General features: G+C 41.2%; 1 protein-coding gene across 4 annotated transcripts in view; it reads right to left on the reverse strand.

The window, feature by feature from the left end:
- The window catches only part of LOC123753755 (armadillo repeat-containing protein 2), a 45,796-nt gene extending 27,787 nt beyond the window's left edge, over positions 1 to 18,009 (reverse strand). For 2 of the 4 annotated variants that reach the window (XM_069308435.1, XM_069308436.1), the window contains exons 1-6: positions 17,723 to 18,009; positions 16,832 to 16,943; positions 16,116 to 16,191; positions 13,711 to 13,814; positions 12,774 to 12,860; positions 2,456 to 2,662 (exon numbers count right to left, since the gene is read on the reverse strand). In XM_069308435.1, the coding sequence (XP_069164536.1) occupies positions 2,456 to 2,662; positions 12,774 to 12,860; positions 13,711 to 13,814; positions 16,116 to 16,191; positions 16,832 to 16,943; positions 17,723 to 17,994 (858 nt within the window). In that variant the 5' untranslated portion in view covers positions 17,995 to 18,009. Of the gene's footprint in view, positions 1 to 2,455; positions 2,663 to 12,773; positions 12,861 to 13,710; positions 13,815 to 15,023; positions 15,158 to 16,115; positions 16,192 to 16,831; positions 16,944 to 17,722 lie in introns of those variants that run through there. The other 2 variants (XM_069308437.1, XM_069308438.1) reach the window with 2 other exon arrangements.
- Between the last annotated feature and the right edge of the window lie 423 nt (positions 18,010 to 18,432).

Consider the following 18,432-nt stretch of genomic DNA (forward strand, 5'->3'; position numbering starts at 1 on the left):
TTGCTGTATTATATAAAGGATAATTGTTATTAATGTTACTACAGTATATTACTAAACATGGATCTAACTAACTCACAAAATAAACTATTATATCGTTCAATGCTTGATCATCATTCTTATGATATTAAAGTCATCATTCCCTAGAAACTAGATACAGAAACCGAGTACAGTACAATACAGTACTATAATAATCATTTACACAGGGCTAATACACTGACCTAAGATTGGCTAAAACCATACCCTATACAGGGCCGATATGTTACCCTATACGAACGTGACTAATATGTCATCATCTAATTTTCTAATTTTTAGCCACATTGTTATGACTATCTACACAAATACATTACCCCCTACACAAGTAGCCTGAATTACCGAGGGCCACTAACTGCAGTGGCCCTCAGTGTAGGGGTACTATGTGTCCTATTCTGCCCTCAGTGTGAGGCCACTAGTGGCTTTGCCTAGGACAGGAAGCCAGCAGCTTGTCAAAGGTCCACCCGTTTGTCATTTTTTTAAGCTGGATTTTACAGCTCAGCAGAGTTTGCTACTTATAGCTTTGGCAGGTAGGCAATTCTATGGGTTTAGAACCCTGTGGGTGAAAAAGCTTCTTCTTTTCAGTCCTCCATTGTGGCTTGTTGGGCTTGAAACTGTTGGTCCTTGTTCATGTTACATCTGATCTTTTGAAGAAGTTGTCTGGATCAATATCCTCCAAACTGTTCAGAATTTTAAAAGTTTCACCGAGATCAATCCCGTCATGTCTGGTTTGCAGTGTTGTTAACCCTCTGGCCCTCAACCGTACCTGGTATAAGAGTTGACTTATTTCAGGAATGATTTTTGTTGCCTGGTGTTGAACTTTCTCCAAAGAACCTGTCTTTCTGAAGATGAGGTCTCCATAATAGGATACAACAATCCAAGTGGGGGTACACCAGAGATTTATACAATAACTACCTTCTCCTAAAAGTAAAAAAATATGCTTCATTGTTCCCAGAATTTGTTAGCTTTTTTTTTTAGTACCACTCCCACTTGTTGTGCAACTTCCTGTGAATTACCTGAATGAATTAATTATTACCTGAAGGCCACCAAGACTAGTGACCCCAATGACGACAGGAAGCCGGCATCTTGCCAAAGGTAGAAGGAAAACTACCTTGTTTGTTTTATACATGAAACATTTATACATGATATGTCAAATGTAATGTTGTCAAAGGTTCATCCATAGGATCCATTCATCCTGGATAGATGCGATAAGAAACAGTGAGAGACTTGTACACTCCACCATTTTTGCCCTGATGATTTTTTCAAGCTGGATTTTAAATTTTAGCAGTTTTGCCAGTTACATGGGTTTATAACCCTGTGAGTGAAATAGCATCTCCCATTTTCAGTCCTACATTGTGGCTTGTTGAGCTTGAAACCATTGTTTATTGTCTGATTGAATGAATGGTGGATTCTGACTGCAAGGTCTTTTTCGTCATTAATCAGCTACAAGGTAATGTTGTAGTAATTGTGACGTGGATTGTTTATGACCTATATTCAAGGTTTTGCATTTTTCAATATTAAAAATCATTTGTCAGTCTTCTGACCATTTGTGGAATTCATGTAGATCTCATTATAAGGCCTTAATAAAATTTTCCATTTCCTACTTTACCGTAAATCTTGGTGTCATCTGCAAATTTAATGATGTGGTTTGTAATATACTCATCTATGTCATTGATGTATATGACAAAAAGTGTTGGTCCCAAAATGGTCCCTTGCTATATCCCACTCACATTTCTCCAGTCAGATTCTTTCCCGTTTAGCACGACCCTTTGTTTTCTTTGTTTTTAACATTGTATTACCCTACACATGTGGCCAATATGTTACCCCTATAGTCTATGCAGTAGAGTACATATGGCTAATATGTTACTCAATTGTAAGATAATGTATCTTATTCGTATAACTAATGTTATCCTACTTAGGGCTAATACATTATCCTATACATATATGAATAGGATTATATCAGTACTCTATATATATTATATGACTTAATACATTATCCAATGCATATGACTAATATGTTACCCAATATATATGACTAATATAATCATGGCAAAAAGCTGCCATGTGAGCAAAGACACACATCATATTAAAGATTCCTCAATTGGCATACACTAGATACCTAACTTATAGTCAACAGGACTTCTAAAATTGCCATGCCCAAGAAGTTTGTACTCACCTATTTGTGCTTGTGGGGGTTGAACTCTAGCTCTTTGGTCCCTCCTCTCAACAGTCAATCAACTGATGAGCCTACTGGGCTCTATCATATCTACATTTGAAACTGTGTATGGACAGTTGTGGAATTCACCACATCACTGCCTAATGCATTCCACCTGTTAACTACTCTGACACTGAAAAAGTTCTTTCTAACGTCCCTGTGGCTCATTTGGGTACTCAGTTTCCACTTGTGTCCCGTGTTTGACTGTACCTGTAGGAGTGGAGGCCTAGGCTCTGTTAGTAGTCTGGCAGGCTCCGGTGGTGCTCCAGAAACCTGAGGAGTCTGTCCTGTAGGATGGAATTCCCTTCTCAGCCTCAGTGAAGACTCCAAGTCACTCACTTCAAGGTCGACGTTGTTGAGCAGCTGTTGGAATAAGGGCGACGAGGTGATGGATTCAGACCCGCCTACCAGACGCACCTGTAAGGTCAAACAGTGTCATGACAGATCCAAACAGAATCAAACAAAGGGCAAGGTGGAACAGAAAATGGTAAACATGGAGGAGGGAGTGGGGGTCATTCCATGTGAATTCACCAAAGGCCTCCCACTCGACCCTTTCTAAATCTAATGAAATTTTGTAATAAAGTAGCCTTAGACCCCAAATGAAAGTGTGCAGAATATTAAGAGCTTAATCTGCTTTAGTTCTTAAATAATAGGTCCATGTTAATGCGCACATATCGTAAAAAAGGCCAACTTTGACCCTTTATCAAATCACGTCTAGTGCCCAGAGAGGTGTGAAATTTGGCATACCAGGACAACTTTTGGTGCGGAATACAGCAGTGTAATAAAAAAAAGTAGTTTGGATAGCCATTCAGCTACCCAAATGGATTAATTAATTATTATTACTTATCCATGCTAAAATCACTGCCAAATTTTGTCGCGAGAAATTTGGACCCCAATTTGGAGACCACTTACTCATCAGCAAAAGGCCTAAATGCCATGATCTTTTGCAACGATGTATAACAAGCACAATATTATGCAGTGATGCAATAGCAACTCTGTTGTATCCATATGTCCAGAGGTGGCCCATTTGAAAGTTGACCAAAAAAAAATTTTGTGCAAAACTAGCCAACTTTCAAGGTAAAATATCTCAATATGCCTCATTCCTAATTTGGTTTTTAATGACACCATTGGATAGAGCAGATTTTTCTGTACAAGAGTAACTTATTTAGGATGGGATCTGAATTCCTAGTTCAGCCAGAGGACTCTGAAAATGACATACCTTGGTGTGATATCGAAAAAATAAAATTATGATTCTCCATCTTCTTTGTGCACTGATCATGACTGCTAGCAAATTGATATCCAAACTGATTGGAAAAAATTTAAGCTTCATTGGGTAGAACATTTTTGGGTGGGATTCAGAATTATTACGAAACAATCAGTGCTATTTTAGGTTCGTGTTCTATATTTATCTTTACATCTTTGTAGTATCGTGTCAGCAGGTCAAACATTGCTGTTTACTTGTTTGTGTATTTACTTGCAATAAACACACAAATAAATAAGAAGCAATATTAATATTAATGTATTACAGGTCTCACTTGAAATTACTGTATTCAATTAGTTAAATTACTTGATTTGAATTCGGTTACAGATACGTCATGAATCAGGATTCCATTGGTTTATTGCCACGTGCTATTGCTAGCCATGAGCGTGGCTCTTCGGAATGTTACTTGACAACCTACACTCCCAACAAAGGCTTGAAGTTTCTAAAACAGTATAGTGCAGAAGATCAAAAACTGATAGCAAAGCGCAGTGAACTGAACTTGGATGGAGAATCTCAAGTATGTCTCCATCATGAAGCTTTGCTGTTGACGAAATTTGATTTTTTGCAAACAAAAACTTGCTAGCATTCCTTTAAGAAGAAATGTCATGTAAAGCGAAAAGATTTGCGACCAATCACAGTAGCTACTGCAGAGAAAATGTCAGATATGCTGAAAGTCAGTATTAAGCCTGGCCAAAAGTTGTGTACATCATGCAGAAAGGAATTCAACAGTAAGCAGGTGAGTGAGTCCAGCTCTACTGACTCTGATGACCCTGCTGATAATATGGAAATCTGTGAAAGTGTAAACACAAGTTTATCAGTATTAGGCATCTCACCTATTAAATATAAATGAGTTAGTGCAAGGGATAAGCATGGTTATGCAAAGCGTAAGATTAGCCAAGCACAGGAAATAATTGCCGAGCAGATTGCTGCAATTGGAAATATTGATTGTCAAAACCTGTTGGTACCAAGCTCTAGCCAACAGTGCACAAATTGCCAAGACCTCAATAAACTCATTGAAGAAATGAAGCTAAAATTCTATGTAGCAAAGCGCCAAGAAAAAATACAAATCCTAACCCTCGTGCCACAAAGCTGGTCTATCAAAAAGACAATGGAGCAATTCAAAGTTTCAGAATACATGGTTCACGAAGCTAGGAAGCTGAAAGAAGAACAGGGAATACTAGCAATTCCTAAGAAAATGCAGGGCAAGTCAGGTCCTGAGGAAGTGAAGGAAAGGGTAGTACAGTTTTTTGAGGGTGAAGAATTTAGTCGAATATGTCCCGGAAAGAAAGAAAAGAAAAATAGTCATGGTCAGTGCACAAAGAAGATGGAGAATCATAATTTGATTTTTTCGATATTGCACCAAGATATGTCGTTTTCAGAATCCTCTGGCTGAACTAGGAATTCAGATCCCAACATAAATAAAAGTTACTCTTGTACAGAAAAATCTGCTCTATCCAATGGTGTCATTCAAAACCAAATTGGGAATGACGCATATTGAGATATTTTGCCTTGAAAGTTGGCTAGTTTTGCACATAATTTTTTTTTTGGCCAACTTTCAAGTGGGCCACCTCTGGACATATGGATACAACAGAGTTGCTATTGCATCACTGCATAATATTGTGCTTGTTATACATCGTTGCAAAAGATCATGGTTTAGACCTTTTGCTGATGAGTAAGTGGTCTCCAAATTTCTCGCGACAAAATTTGGCAGTGATTTTAGCATGGAAGGATAGCTGAATGGCCACCTATACTGCTTTTTTTTATTACACTATGTTATTCTACAGCAAAAGTTGCCCTGGTATGTCAAATTTCACACTCCTACAGGCAATAGAAGTGATTTAACAAAGGGTCAAAGTTGGTCATATTTGTGGTACTTACGTACTAACGGGACGAGAGCCCATTGAATATGGACCTGTTATTTAAGAACCAAAGCAGATTGAGCTCTAATATTTTGCAAAGTGTCATTTGGGGTCTAGGGCTATCTTACTACAAAATTTCATGGCATTTTTAGAGGGTCGAGTGGGAGCAATAGGTGACTTTTTGGTGATTTGAGATGGAATGACCCAGTGGGTATTAATGGTTCTAAATATATTTGCAAAATATAATTTCCCATTAATTAAACTCGTAGCGAGTATATTATGTAAACAATATACTCGCTCCAATCTCTCATTCTCAAAGAACTCAAATCTTTTCCCTTATTACAGTTAACATCCCTTCCATCCTTCCAACCTATTGGGGGAGGGTGAGGTGTAGTCCAAACGAGAAGCGATTAATCAGCTTGCGGGCTATTTATGCCCGTGCCACCTCTTGGGTGGCTTAATCTTTAGCAATCATCAATCAATCGATTAATCAGCGAAGATGAGGACGAAGACAAGAGTACTTGCCAGGTGCTCTTCATTCCGCCCAGCGAGTTCAATGGCAACGCACACACCAAACGAAAATTGGCTCGCAAATGTAACAAGGTAATCAGCCAAAACAAGTACCCGCACCCCATATATGACCACGCCAACACCATGAACTCCTACACTGGAGTGTAGTTCTCACCGACTTGAGAATGGTCCAGGACGGACCGAAGCGTCGTCGTCCCTTCACTTTCTAGTGTGTGGTCTGGTCAACTCCTACTGAAGAAACTGAAGAAACAGTACTGAAGAAAGAATACCGCCACACAGAATTCCGCCGCAAATTCCCAGACGGTCAAATGCAAATCCTCGAAAAGGACGACGATCCCGAGGGTACCAAACTACCGAGGTTCAAATTCAAATTGTTCAATTTTCAAATTCAAGGTTGTTCTGTTCAGATGTAAAGTGTCGCTTTGCACATTAGGCTGCAATCTGACGACCAAGCTTCCTGCGAGCTACTACTATAAACTACGAGCGACCACGAATTAATAAGACCCCATCTACCCAGAGCTCCAGTATCATCTATTGTTACTGGTAATGGCTCCAAAAACCCTCCACTTACGGGCTATTCATGCCCATGCCACCTTTTGGGTGACTTAATCTTTATCAATCAATCGATTAATCAGCAGTATAATTTCCACAGTGATTTAGTTAACTTCAGTACAGACGCTTCAGAGATACCATACCTCTTCAACCTCAAGAATGTAGCACTCTGCGTGTACAGTTCCAACTGACCCCAAAACGCTAGAGCTTCGACACAGAGCAGACAGTATACTCCGACCGCATCGAGCTCTCACGCTTTCGGCCTCGTGGAATTTAGACACTCACCATCCCGGATCTGGCCGCCTCGCTCTTCCGTATCAAGCTCCGCGACTCCAGCCACACAGCTCTGCTCTGCTCTAAGCTCCGTCTCAATATCTACAATACTGCCAGCAACCGACTGTTGTAACCATAACTACTAAAAACCCACTAAACACTGTGTATCTAATCTACCTAACGTAACTGCTCGGCTTAGACTCGGTTACAAGTATCTTTGGGAATTCTCATTATCTGCTGATGTAGACCTGACCAAATGTAAACTGTGTCAACAAAATTATTCGCATTATTATTGAATTTTGTAACTAGCTCATCAAGATTGTAACTTGCTTAGCTAAATGAATTGTGGGGTTCAGTGCCTGAGCCCATTATGTGCCTCTGTAACCCTTTCCACTACCGCCCACAAGATGGGTATGGGGTGCATAATAAATGAACTAAACTAACCAACGTAACATAATCGTACGTTACAAACTCAAATAACTGATACATTAAGAGTTGCAGTTTTAGCATTTAATTTTAAGGGAAGCTGACTTTCGATAAGGATTTGTATTTGTTATTTTTTTATTGTCCGCAAGATGCAACTGTCTGATAGCTCCCAGCTTGACTATGTATATGGATTCAAATACCTTGGCCTTGAGGTGCCACTATATGGTCCTGTTGTATTCAGACTGTCGTCAGTATAAATAAAGGCTCCGAGCTCTGAAGGCCACAGGACACAGCACCGCTCCTGTGCCAGGTAAGTCCACTACGGGCTCACCATAGCCCGTGCTACTTGGAACTTGTTCTGAGTAGCTGAATCTATAACAACAAGAACTCTCAAGGCTGTTGCAGATTATCACTCAGGCTATGGTGCCAATGTCAGAATTGTCAAAATGATGTACCTTGCACACATCAGATCTTTAGTGGATTATGCTGCACCTCTGCTTGTTTTGATGTCTGAAAGAAAGCTTGGAGGGCTTGAAAAATTGCAGAACGAAGCCTTGAGGATAATCCTTGGGTGCCCTCGTACCACAAAGATATTTAACATGAGAAAGGAACTTAATATTCAAGAGTATTTTGATCGTGCTACTGAAATTAACTGTCAAATTGGTTTAATAATGCTTAGGCTAACTCATCCTAACCCTTGCACAGAAGCCCTCCAGAATTTCTTTATTGAAGGTCAGCAGATGGATAACTAAAACTGGGAATGATCTCAAACTGCATCAGGTTTATAATTTGTACCAAGAGAAACAACAGCGGCACTTTCCTGCACCGTGGAAGATTACACCTTTTCCAATTTTAATCCTTCCCTTTCCATCCAAGAAACAAATTAGAGATCAGCCCAAGCTTCGTTTTGAGACAAAGCTCAACGCCTTAACCCATATTGATGCTCTGTCCACAGAGCACTCTCTAAAATCATATACACTGATGGTTCCCTACACCGCACCACGGGTGCAGCTGGAAGTGCAGTTGTCCTGACAATGGGCGATGGCTTATATTTTGAGTGGGGAGTCCGTATAAACAATTGGGTCTCTACCCTTCAGACCGAACTATTTGCCTTACTCCTTGCACTGAAATGTGTACAAGTCTCCAAACTTGATACATTAATTGTAAGTGACTCTTTATCATCCTTAAACGCTGCGCGTACTAGTGGCTTTACAAGAGTGCAATTACTGTACTATGCTATGTATTCTCACAAACCCAATGTACCTTCTTGTATATAAATAAATAAATAAATAAATAAATAAATAAATGTTCTCAACTCTGTAAGACAAACTGTAAAATATATAAATAAATAAATACAAAAATAAATAAATAAATAAATGTTCTCAACTCTTTAAGACATAACTAACTGTAACATGCTCGTGTCCGAAGCTAGACACAAATACAACAATATTATTAATGATGGTAACAGAGTCCATTTCCTGTGGACTCCATCTCATGTTGGCCTCTGAATGCACAATAGAACTGATAAGTTAGCCAAAGAATCTGCCTTTAAAGGAGCCGTTGAGTGTAACCTTGGAATGTCAATGAGCAATTTGAGAGCAGCAGTACACCGAAAACTTCAACAAAATCTTATAGATCTGAAGCAAAATGAAATCGACACCAGTAATTCCATCTATCATCATACTATCATGCAAGAGGAGCCACACATCTATGGTTCATCCAATAAAATCAGCAGACTTCTAGACGTTACTACTGCTCGGCTTAGACTCGGTAACAAGTATCTCTGGGAATTCTCATTATCTGCTGCTGTAGACCTGACTAAATGTAACCGTGTCTGTTAGTTAGTTAAGTTCATTTATTATGCACCCCATACCCATCTTGTGGGCGGTAGTGGAAAGGGTTACAGAGGCACATAATGGGCCCCCGGAACTGAACCCCACAATTCATTTAGCTAAGCAAGTTACAATCCTGTGTCAACAAAATTATTCGCACACCCTCCGTCACTATGCGATGGAGTGCGAAAAGATACATGAATTCAGAGACAATTCTATAACCAATGTTCCACCAATGTGTAAATAATTCATTCAAAATGATCTGCTACCAGAAATTTTAGCCAAATATCCCCAGTTTGCAAACTGTAGGTAGTAACAAAGTGATTGTAACCTATCTACCGCTGCCCAATGGATGGGGGGGCGGTGTGCAGGACAAACATATCAATAATGACACTAGCTCTCCACATATGTCAGTTGCTTAACATAGAAACTGTACTTGTGGTCGATCTCGAACCCATTTATGGTGTGACGACTTATACTGAATTTTGTAACTAGCTCATCAAGACTGTAACTTACTTAGCTAAATGAAGCTAAATTGCTGATGAAAACCCCCAACCTTCAGTCCCTGAGCCCATTATGTGCCTTTGTAACCCTTTCTACTACCGCCCACAAGATGGGTATGGGATGCATAATAAATAAACTAAACTAAAAAAAAACTTATTTTTTTATTGACAATTTAGGCACACAGCAATTTACCTGAATTTACCCGAGGGCCACTAATACGAGTGGGCTCGATGAGGACAGGAAGCCGGCGGCTTGTCAAAGGTCCCCCCCTCATTTGCACTGATTATCTTTTCCAGCTGAATTTTAAAACCCAGCAGAGTTTTGGAGTTTACAGCTTCGGCAGGTAGGCGGTTCCATAGCATTACAACCCAATGGGTGAAAAAGCATCTCCTGTTTTCTGTCCTACATTGTGGTTTGTTGAGCTTGAACCCGTTGCTCCTCGTTCGTGTTACATCTGACCTTTTGAAGAAATTGTCTGGATCGACATCCTCCAAATTGTTCAGTACTTTAAAGGTTTCGATGAGATCCGCCCTGGAATACCTGGTTTGCAGTGTTGTCAGCCCACTGGCCCTCAACCGTTCCTGATAAGTGAGAAGACTAAGCTCTGGGATGAGTTTTGTTGCCCGGTGTTGCACCTTCTCAAGAACAACTATATCTTTCTGAAGATGGGGTCTCCATGCCTGGATGCAATAATCCAGGTGGGGCGCACCAGAGACTTATACAACTGAACGACTACTTTCTTTTCCTTGAAGTAAAGGTACCCTTAGTTATTCTCATATTTATGTCATCTATATCATTGATGTATATGACAAAGAGGGTTGGCCCCAAAATGGACCTATGTAGCACCCCACTTAGCACATTTCCCCAGTCAGATTCATTGTATTGTATTGAAGGCTTAGGGGGGGGGGAAGAGAGTCCGTCTGTGTAAGAGTTGGGTTAGTCTAAGCATTTTGACAGCAATTAAACAACCAATCCTCCTGAAGTAAGTACTTATAATAAGTATTTGGTGGAAAGTACCAACATGTAGTGATGGACTACCAGTAGACCACTTCCTGTACTATTATAGTCCGGAAAAATTAAAGCTAAAAAAACAAACTTAAATATTCCTAGCTCTTGTATAACAGATTTACTATGTAAGGCCTAAGAGAGTGTGTATTAGGCCTATGAATGCTAGGAGAATTTAGGTTAGGTCTTATATTTATGTTGTGGTAAAAAAAAAGTTTCTGGTTTATCCAAATTTAGTAATACAAAAGTGAACTTTCTGGTGGTCTATCACTGCATATTGGTACTTTCCACCAAATAGTTATTATAAATACTTGCATTTAAAGAGGATGGGCTGAAATAAAGCACTAATTGCTGCGACTATTTCATCCTATAGTCATCCTATTGCTGCACATAGGATGTCGACTTCCTTCCTCGTGTTTATTTAGTTGTCATAGGGCATCATGGCTTCGTTTCGCATCTTTTCCAACCCTCTAAACATTCTCTCAGGCACTAGAGCAAACGGGTGTAGCATAATCAATTAAAGATATACGAGAGTAACATAGTTTTCTCAAATCTGATATGTGCACCATAGCTGGGGTGATGACCTACATCTTTGAGAGCCCCTGAACCTCTCTCTACACTGACGACCCAGTGCATATATCTCAACACTAAGGTATTTGAATCTTGTTACAAGCTGAAAACTATCATATAGTTGCATCTTGCAAACAGCTATTTCCCGGCTAGGACGAGCTGAAATGTTGTCTGTTCTTCATTTTCAGGCGTGTAGGTTGGGCCTAGCACTACAAATCCAAGCACACGAGAACACTGATAAAATGCTGGAATTAATGTATACAATTGTTGAAGAGGAAGCACAGTCTGCCTGAATGGAGACGAGCCTAACTTCAAATATGTTGTGTGTTAAAAGAGTGCCTCAACTATTTATTAATTTTGGGGCCTCTTAGTTTCTGTAAGTTGGAAAAAAAGACCCTTGCAACCTAACTTCAAACCACATTATATATATAAAAAAATAGAAGGATTTATGACAAGGTACCAGAGAGGAGATTACTGTATCGACAAATTTACCTATACGAGCTTCAATAATGACAAAAAAAAAAAAAAACAGAAGCTGGATTTACAATACAGTATAAAAGTGTAAGACGTGTCGGTTATAACTATATTCGGCTCACTGTTCATCTTGATATACTTTCTTATACATTTCATATTATGTTAATAAAGTTCAAGGGGCCTGTAACATAGTAGTTTACGTTCTCGACTCACAATCAAGAGACCCAGGTTCAATCCCCTGGCAGAACAGAAATGGTTGGGCAAGTTTCCTTTCACCAGATGCCTTTGTCCATCTAGCAGTAGAAAGGAAATAAAGCAATTGTTACGAGTTGCATCCTGGGAAAGGTTAGTAGTTAGCCTACGGCTCTGGAGTCTCAAAAGAGTCTGGCTAAATCTGTGAAACACTCCATGCAAATAAAAGGGCCCAGTCTTTTGAACTCGCTTCCTGATGAATTAAAAAGTTGTCCAACTTATGCCCTGTTCAAAAGTAAAACCAAAAAGTATCTAATTTCATCCTCATCGTTTCCTACTGCGTGCTTCAAACTCACATCATATTTTGTACTACCCACTTTCCCAATATTAGTACTTAAGACTAATTAAGAATTTAATCTTTACCAGTGTAATCACCTCTGTCAATTTATATTGTTGATATATAACCCTGCTACAATGTAATTTTTCACATGTGATTAAATAAAAAATTGGTTTACTGAGAATTATATAAATTATATATAAATGTAGTATTTTCCCTTGTAAATTGATGAACATATGATATTTATATTGCATATTATTTAATAAAGGAAAACAAAAGTGAAATATACGACAAATCAAAGGCTACAAACGAACGCTCGCCATGTAATTGACAAACAAAACGCATTACTGTATATACTTCCCAGAGTACAACAAAAACCTGTGCAACAAAAGCCTGTGCAACAACAGCCTTGCTTGCTGCAGCCGTCGCAGCACGGACGGTTCACAATGTTAAAATACAAGTGGAAATTCTCAGAGTGGTCATGATTTAACATGCTGGAAGGCAAATATTCGAACTACGTTTTTAACATTTGTGTGCATAAGCGGCTAGAGAAAATTCTAACAGCATATGTAATGTGTGAAAGCAACATTAGGGTATGCGAATGTATATGCACGTATACTGTACTGTCAAAATTGCGAACGCCCTAATATGAATGTGGGTGTCGGCACAGTATGTGTATGTCGGCAAAGGATGTATACGTTGGTCAGCGTACCTTTTTGATGTCATCGGGGCGCGACTCTGGGCTGGGGCTGCTGTTGTGAGAGTTTTCATTCTCCTCCTTGTCCTCGCTGTCCTGAGACTGCAAGGTTATAAAAAGCCTTACAAAAGGAATTCAAACACCAACAGACCATTTGGTCAGCTCAGAGGCCAGTCAATTTTACTGAAGCCAAATGCGTCAATTAGGGTTCAATATCAGCAGATAGGTGAAGGAGGCAATCTATAATGAAGATCAGGTTAATACTCAAGAAGATTCAATCAAGGTCAGCTAAAGTTAGTCATGCTAAGAAGAGTCAATCACGGTTAGATAGTTGTAAATCATGATTAGGCTGCGTCAAGCAGGGGTCAGCCAACCGGCTTTAATTTGTCATAAACTTGAATTCAAAAAAAGCTATTTTTGGTCAATACAATATTCAACTCGGTAAATCTCAGATATTCAAGGGCAGTAATGTTAAACATCAATATTAATATAGCCCGTGCCGATTTGATTGCACCCAACCTTAAGTTATCATCAGAGGCTACCCAGTGTCAACAACTACAAAATCATTCAACCATTGCACATCAGGTAAAATCATGCCAGATTATGTGGGATCAGCCAGAAACTACAAACTCTTCGATGCCTGCGTGTTCCAAGAGCAAGAGAGAGAGAGAGAGAAAGAGAAAGAGGGAGTGAGTGCGAAAGAGAGTGTGAGAGAAAGAGCGTATGAGAGAAAGTGAGTGTGTGAGAGAAAGTGTGAGTGTGTGAGAGAAAGTATGTGTGAGAAAGTGTCTGAGAGAGAAGAGTGAGAAAGTGTGAGAGAAAGAGAGTGAGAGGGCAAGAGAGAGAGAGAGAGTGAGAGAGCAAGAGAGAGAGAGTGAGAGTGACAGAGCAAGAGAGTGTGAGAGAGCAAGAGATAGAGAGAATGTGAGAGAGAGAGAGCGTGTGGACTTACAGACAAGCTGTGTAGAGTGGTGAGAGTGGAACTCCTGGGAGGGATACCCAGAGTTTTCCTTGGGGTACGCCCGGGCTCCTCCCCTTCTTCAGTCTCCTCTGGCACTGTAGGAGAGACAATCACCCGAGATAGATGACACATACAGATGTGACAGATATGTGTGTGTGTGTGTGTGTGTGTGTGTGTGTGTGTGTGTGTGTGTGTGTGTGTGTGTGTGTGTGTGTGTAAATCACGAAAAATAAAACCGTGATTAAAAATGTGACAGTGTCAGACCCACGGAGGAAAATATATATATATATATATATATATATATATATATATATATATATATATATATATATATATATATATATATATATATATATATATATATATATGAGGCAAGCAGCTGTTTAATGTACCATCTCTACAGTCTAATTGCAGGACAAATAAAAGAGCACTAATAATAATGTATTTAATAATTATTTATGAATAGATGAAGAGATTCTGACAAGAGAGAGAGCCACGAATATTTAGTAATTTTGAGGACTATCTGGATTATTATATTATGGTGGTGATGTAAATTTGCTTAACGCTCTAGGGATGCGACCGATGTTCGTAGCCTATTTCTTATAATAGACTAACAAAAGCCCATATTGTATTTTCATATTAGTTCATACTTTTCGCATCTATTAGAATGTTCCACGTTTTGATTTTGTTAATTTATTATGCACCCCATACCCCTCCTGTGTGCGGTTTGGAAAAAGGTTATGATGGGCACATAATGGATTTAGGCTATGATCCCCAAATATCATTTAGTTAAAGAAATAATCTCGATATCCTAGTTACACAGTTTAATGTGCATTTCAATAGTCTTTTACAGCAACTGGTTCAAGAACCCTGTTCCACAGTTGCTATTGCGCGTTTTACAGTAGTGAGCACTCGAACATGTCGCAGGAGGATATGAACCCTTACCTACGTCGTAAAATTTAGAAAATCTTTTAAATGTACAATTTTCACAAAATTTTCACTTTCTACAGCCCCTAAATTAAATAAAATATCTTTATTTGGATACCATATGCGATCATATTTCTTAAGAACTTCCTAACGTTCTGAGAAATATTTTCTCACAAATAAATTTGAATTTTAGCATTCATAATCTTAATACTATTGAATCTAAGTTACAAATAGAGAGCCGTTACTAATTGGCCTCAAATTTAGTGTTGTTTACATTTTCAAACATTGGAGCTGTAATGCGCGATATATGGGGAACACAATAAGATACCTCGTCGCCCCGAAATCAACACAACAATATGATATCCTCAATACCATACCTGCGAACATGTGGTATCACTTACTGTACGGGACTGCCACTTATTAAGATAGTTACGTCTTTCTCCATAACTGAACTCAGTGGGACCTCTGATCACCCTTTCATATACAACACCTTCACAACACTGACGCCTCCTTCATTAAAACTTGACCTTAAAATCCAACCCATCTTCGACTCAAGTCCATTACATCCAGCGGTCGACCCCCACAGACGCATTCATAAATATTTACATGCTGTTCATTCAAAACGTGAATTTTCTCAAATATAAATTAATGTTATAGTATATTAGCATATTGTGCATATATAGGCATAAATTCGGTTAGGTTAGGTGTTTAGGTTCTGTTGGCGATTATTTGTATTTGTAGTATGTGGGTGAACCATTTATAGCGTTGTAGTTCGAACGAAATTCGAAAATGAAGCACTTGTTCCGGAAGTGTTCGAACGAATTCAGTTGTGAGTCGTGTGTAAATAGTTTTTCATTCATAAACAGGGGGTTTGGCGGGTGCATGGAATCACTTTTGGGTCTTTGTTTGGAAGACGGGCTGATTTACTCACTAATTCTTCTTCAACAAACATGTTGTTAGGTAGACCGTCCTCATAAACAAAGGCCAAAGTCCATTCTATGCACCCGACAAACACCCTGTTTATGAATGAAAAACGTTGTACACACGATTCATAACTGATGACGTTCGAACACTTCTGGAACAATATAGACTTCGCTGACGAATTTTGTTCGAACCACAACGCTGTAAGTGCTTCACCCACGTACTACAAATACAAATCGCCAATAGAACCTAAACACCTAACCTAACCTAACTAATGCCTAAATATGCACAGTATGCTAATACATAACAATATTAATTTCTATTTGAGAAAATTTCTGATTTGAATGAACAGGATTGTAAAATTGATGAATGCGCCTTTTGGAGTCGACCGCTGGATGGAATGGGCTTAGTCTGAGGACGGGTTGTGTAGTGTGTAAAGCGTTTATCATTCATAAACAGACTGAGGGTGGGGGGTAGGGTTTGGTGGCTGCATGTGATCACTTCTGGCCTTTGTTGATGAAAACGGGCTGTTACAGTGTAATACTCACAGTCACAGAGGGAGAAAGTGCGAAATTGGTGTCTCTGAACCCTCCGAGACGAGGATACCAAGGCGGGCAGCTTGGACTGTAGGGAGAAGCGGGAAGGTTGTGTCAGCGTTAGTACCACTGCTACGGGGGCTTATTATCAATATTCGGAGCAATATCTACCTGGGATAGGCGAGGCTAGGTTACATTTACAGTTGAGAGAACATAGGCGATAATATTAATAAGACAGCATGATATTGCAAAGGTGGATAGGTATAGAAATGAGTGGTAAAATCCTGGTGTTTATTGATGAGGTTGACATCTTGGGAATGAAGTTTACTGATCAATGACTATGGAGAGTCACGTGATGACCCTAACAAGTATGTTATCCAAGAAATTTACAGCCCTAAGGCGTATTTTATACCCTCTCGACAGTGATGGTGTCGTCACTACCGTCTAGACTACAGTATGCACTGCTACGCAAATTGTCTGCTTCTCATTATTTATCCGAATTCGGGACAAAGTAGACAACCGTGGGAGAAGACTAACCTTGTAGTCTTGTCCCGTTCTGGTTGGACAGCTCCTCCAGAGCCTTCAACATCCAAGAAATGTTGGCGGACTTACTGTTATGTACAAGGCTAATGTTCACAAGGTTCTCCACCTGGCCCAGCTTCGTGGACAACTACAAGACGGAAGCACAACACAAGGCGTTAAGCCATAAGCCATCGAGGAGAACTCACCGCGTCACCCTCGTCCAGTCGCAGCTTGGCGGAGGCGAGGGGCAGGAGCCTGGGGCCTGCCGCTGACGACCGACCATTGGCTTCACTGCTGTCGAAGTGAAGCGGCGATAGTCTGCGGAGGATGGGTGCTGGTGAGTGGGTGTACTCTTGTACAGGACATGTAGCTCTATGGGGCACAGTCTTAGTACGGGGCGTACTCTCGCACAGGGATGCGTGCACGTGTAGGGATGGTACACGTGTGGGGATGGTACACGTGTGGGGATGGTACACGTGTGGGGATGGTACACGTGTGGGGATGGTACACGTGTGGGGATGGTACACGTGTGGGGATGGTACACGTGTGGGGATGGTGCACATGTGGGGATGGTACACGTGTGGGGATGGTGCACATGTGGGGATGGTGCACGTGTGGGGGTGGTGCACGTGTGGGGATGGTGCACGTGTGGGGATGGTACACGTGTGGGGATGGTGCACATGTGGGGATGGTGCACGTGTGGGGATGGTGCACGTGTGGGGATGGTGCACGTGTGGGGGTGGTGCACGTGTGGGGATGGTGCACGTGTGGGGATGGTGCACATGTGGGGATGGTACACGTGTGGGGATGGTGCACATGTGGGGATGGTGCACGTGTGGGGGTGGTGCACGTGTGGGGGGTGGGGCACGTGTAGGGATGGTGCATGTGTGGGAATGGGACACGTGGGGAGATTGTGCACGTGTGGGGATGGTACACGTGTAGAGATGGGGCACGTGTGTGGATGGGGCACATGTGGGGATGGCACACGTGTGGCCATTTCATACAAGCTGGTATGGCAATGGAATGCGTACAGGTGTGGGGAATAGGACACGTGTTCACACTGACCCACGCCCTCACCCTCTACCCTCACTACTCACGTGAAGGAGCTGGGGGGCCTCTCCCCTCGGCTGGTAACCGTCCCGCTGAAGAGCGTCCTCTCCCTCTCCCTCGGGGTGAAGGGGCGCTTGGTCTGCACCGTCCTCACGCCCATCCGCTGCACGCCCGCGCCGCCCACCAGCGGGGTGTCGCAGAGGGACGCCCGCGCCTCGCGGATGATCTGTGCGGACGTCTTGCGGTCGGGGGGAACGTAGAACGGAGACAGGACGTCGGTCCCCCCTACGTCACGACGTCTCTCTATTGCTTGGCTCATTTTGTCCGTGTATGGCGGGAAGAGGGGGTGTGGAGGGGATCAGTTAGGGGGGGGAAGAGGGGGTGTGGAGGGGATCAGTGAGGGGAGAAGAGGGGGTGTGGAGGGGATCAGTGAGGGGAGAAGAGGGGGTGTGGAGGGGATCAGTGAGGGGGAAGAGGGGGTGTGGAGGGGATCAGTGAGGGGGGGAGAAGGGGGGAGGGGAATAATATTGGAATATTCGATGCTGTTTTGAGCGAGTAGCGTTTAGTTCTGGGTCTATAGGCGAGGGTTGAATTTGTTTTTTATAATTAGTTTAGGTATACGCCCCGTAAAAAAGTTTAGTTGGTTCAAGGTTACGGGATACGAGCTTAAGATATCTGGGGACTCTTGTTAAGGTACACCAGGGGGTGGTTTAGGGCTTGGGACGAAGGGTAATATCATGTACCTGGAGGTAAGGGC

The sequence above is a fragment of the Procambarus clarkii genome, chromosome 62 (genome assembly GCF_040958095.1).
Source record: "Procambarus clarkii isolate CNS0578487 chromosome 62, FALCON_Pclarkii_2.0, whole genome shotgun sequence".
Lineage (NCBI taxonomy): Eukaryota > Metazoa > Arthropoda > Malacostraca > Decapoda > Cambaridae > Procambarus > Procambarus clarkii.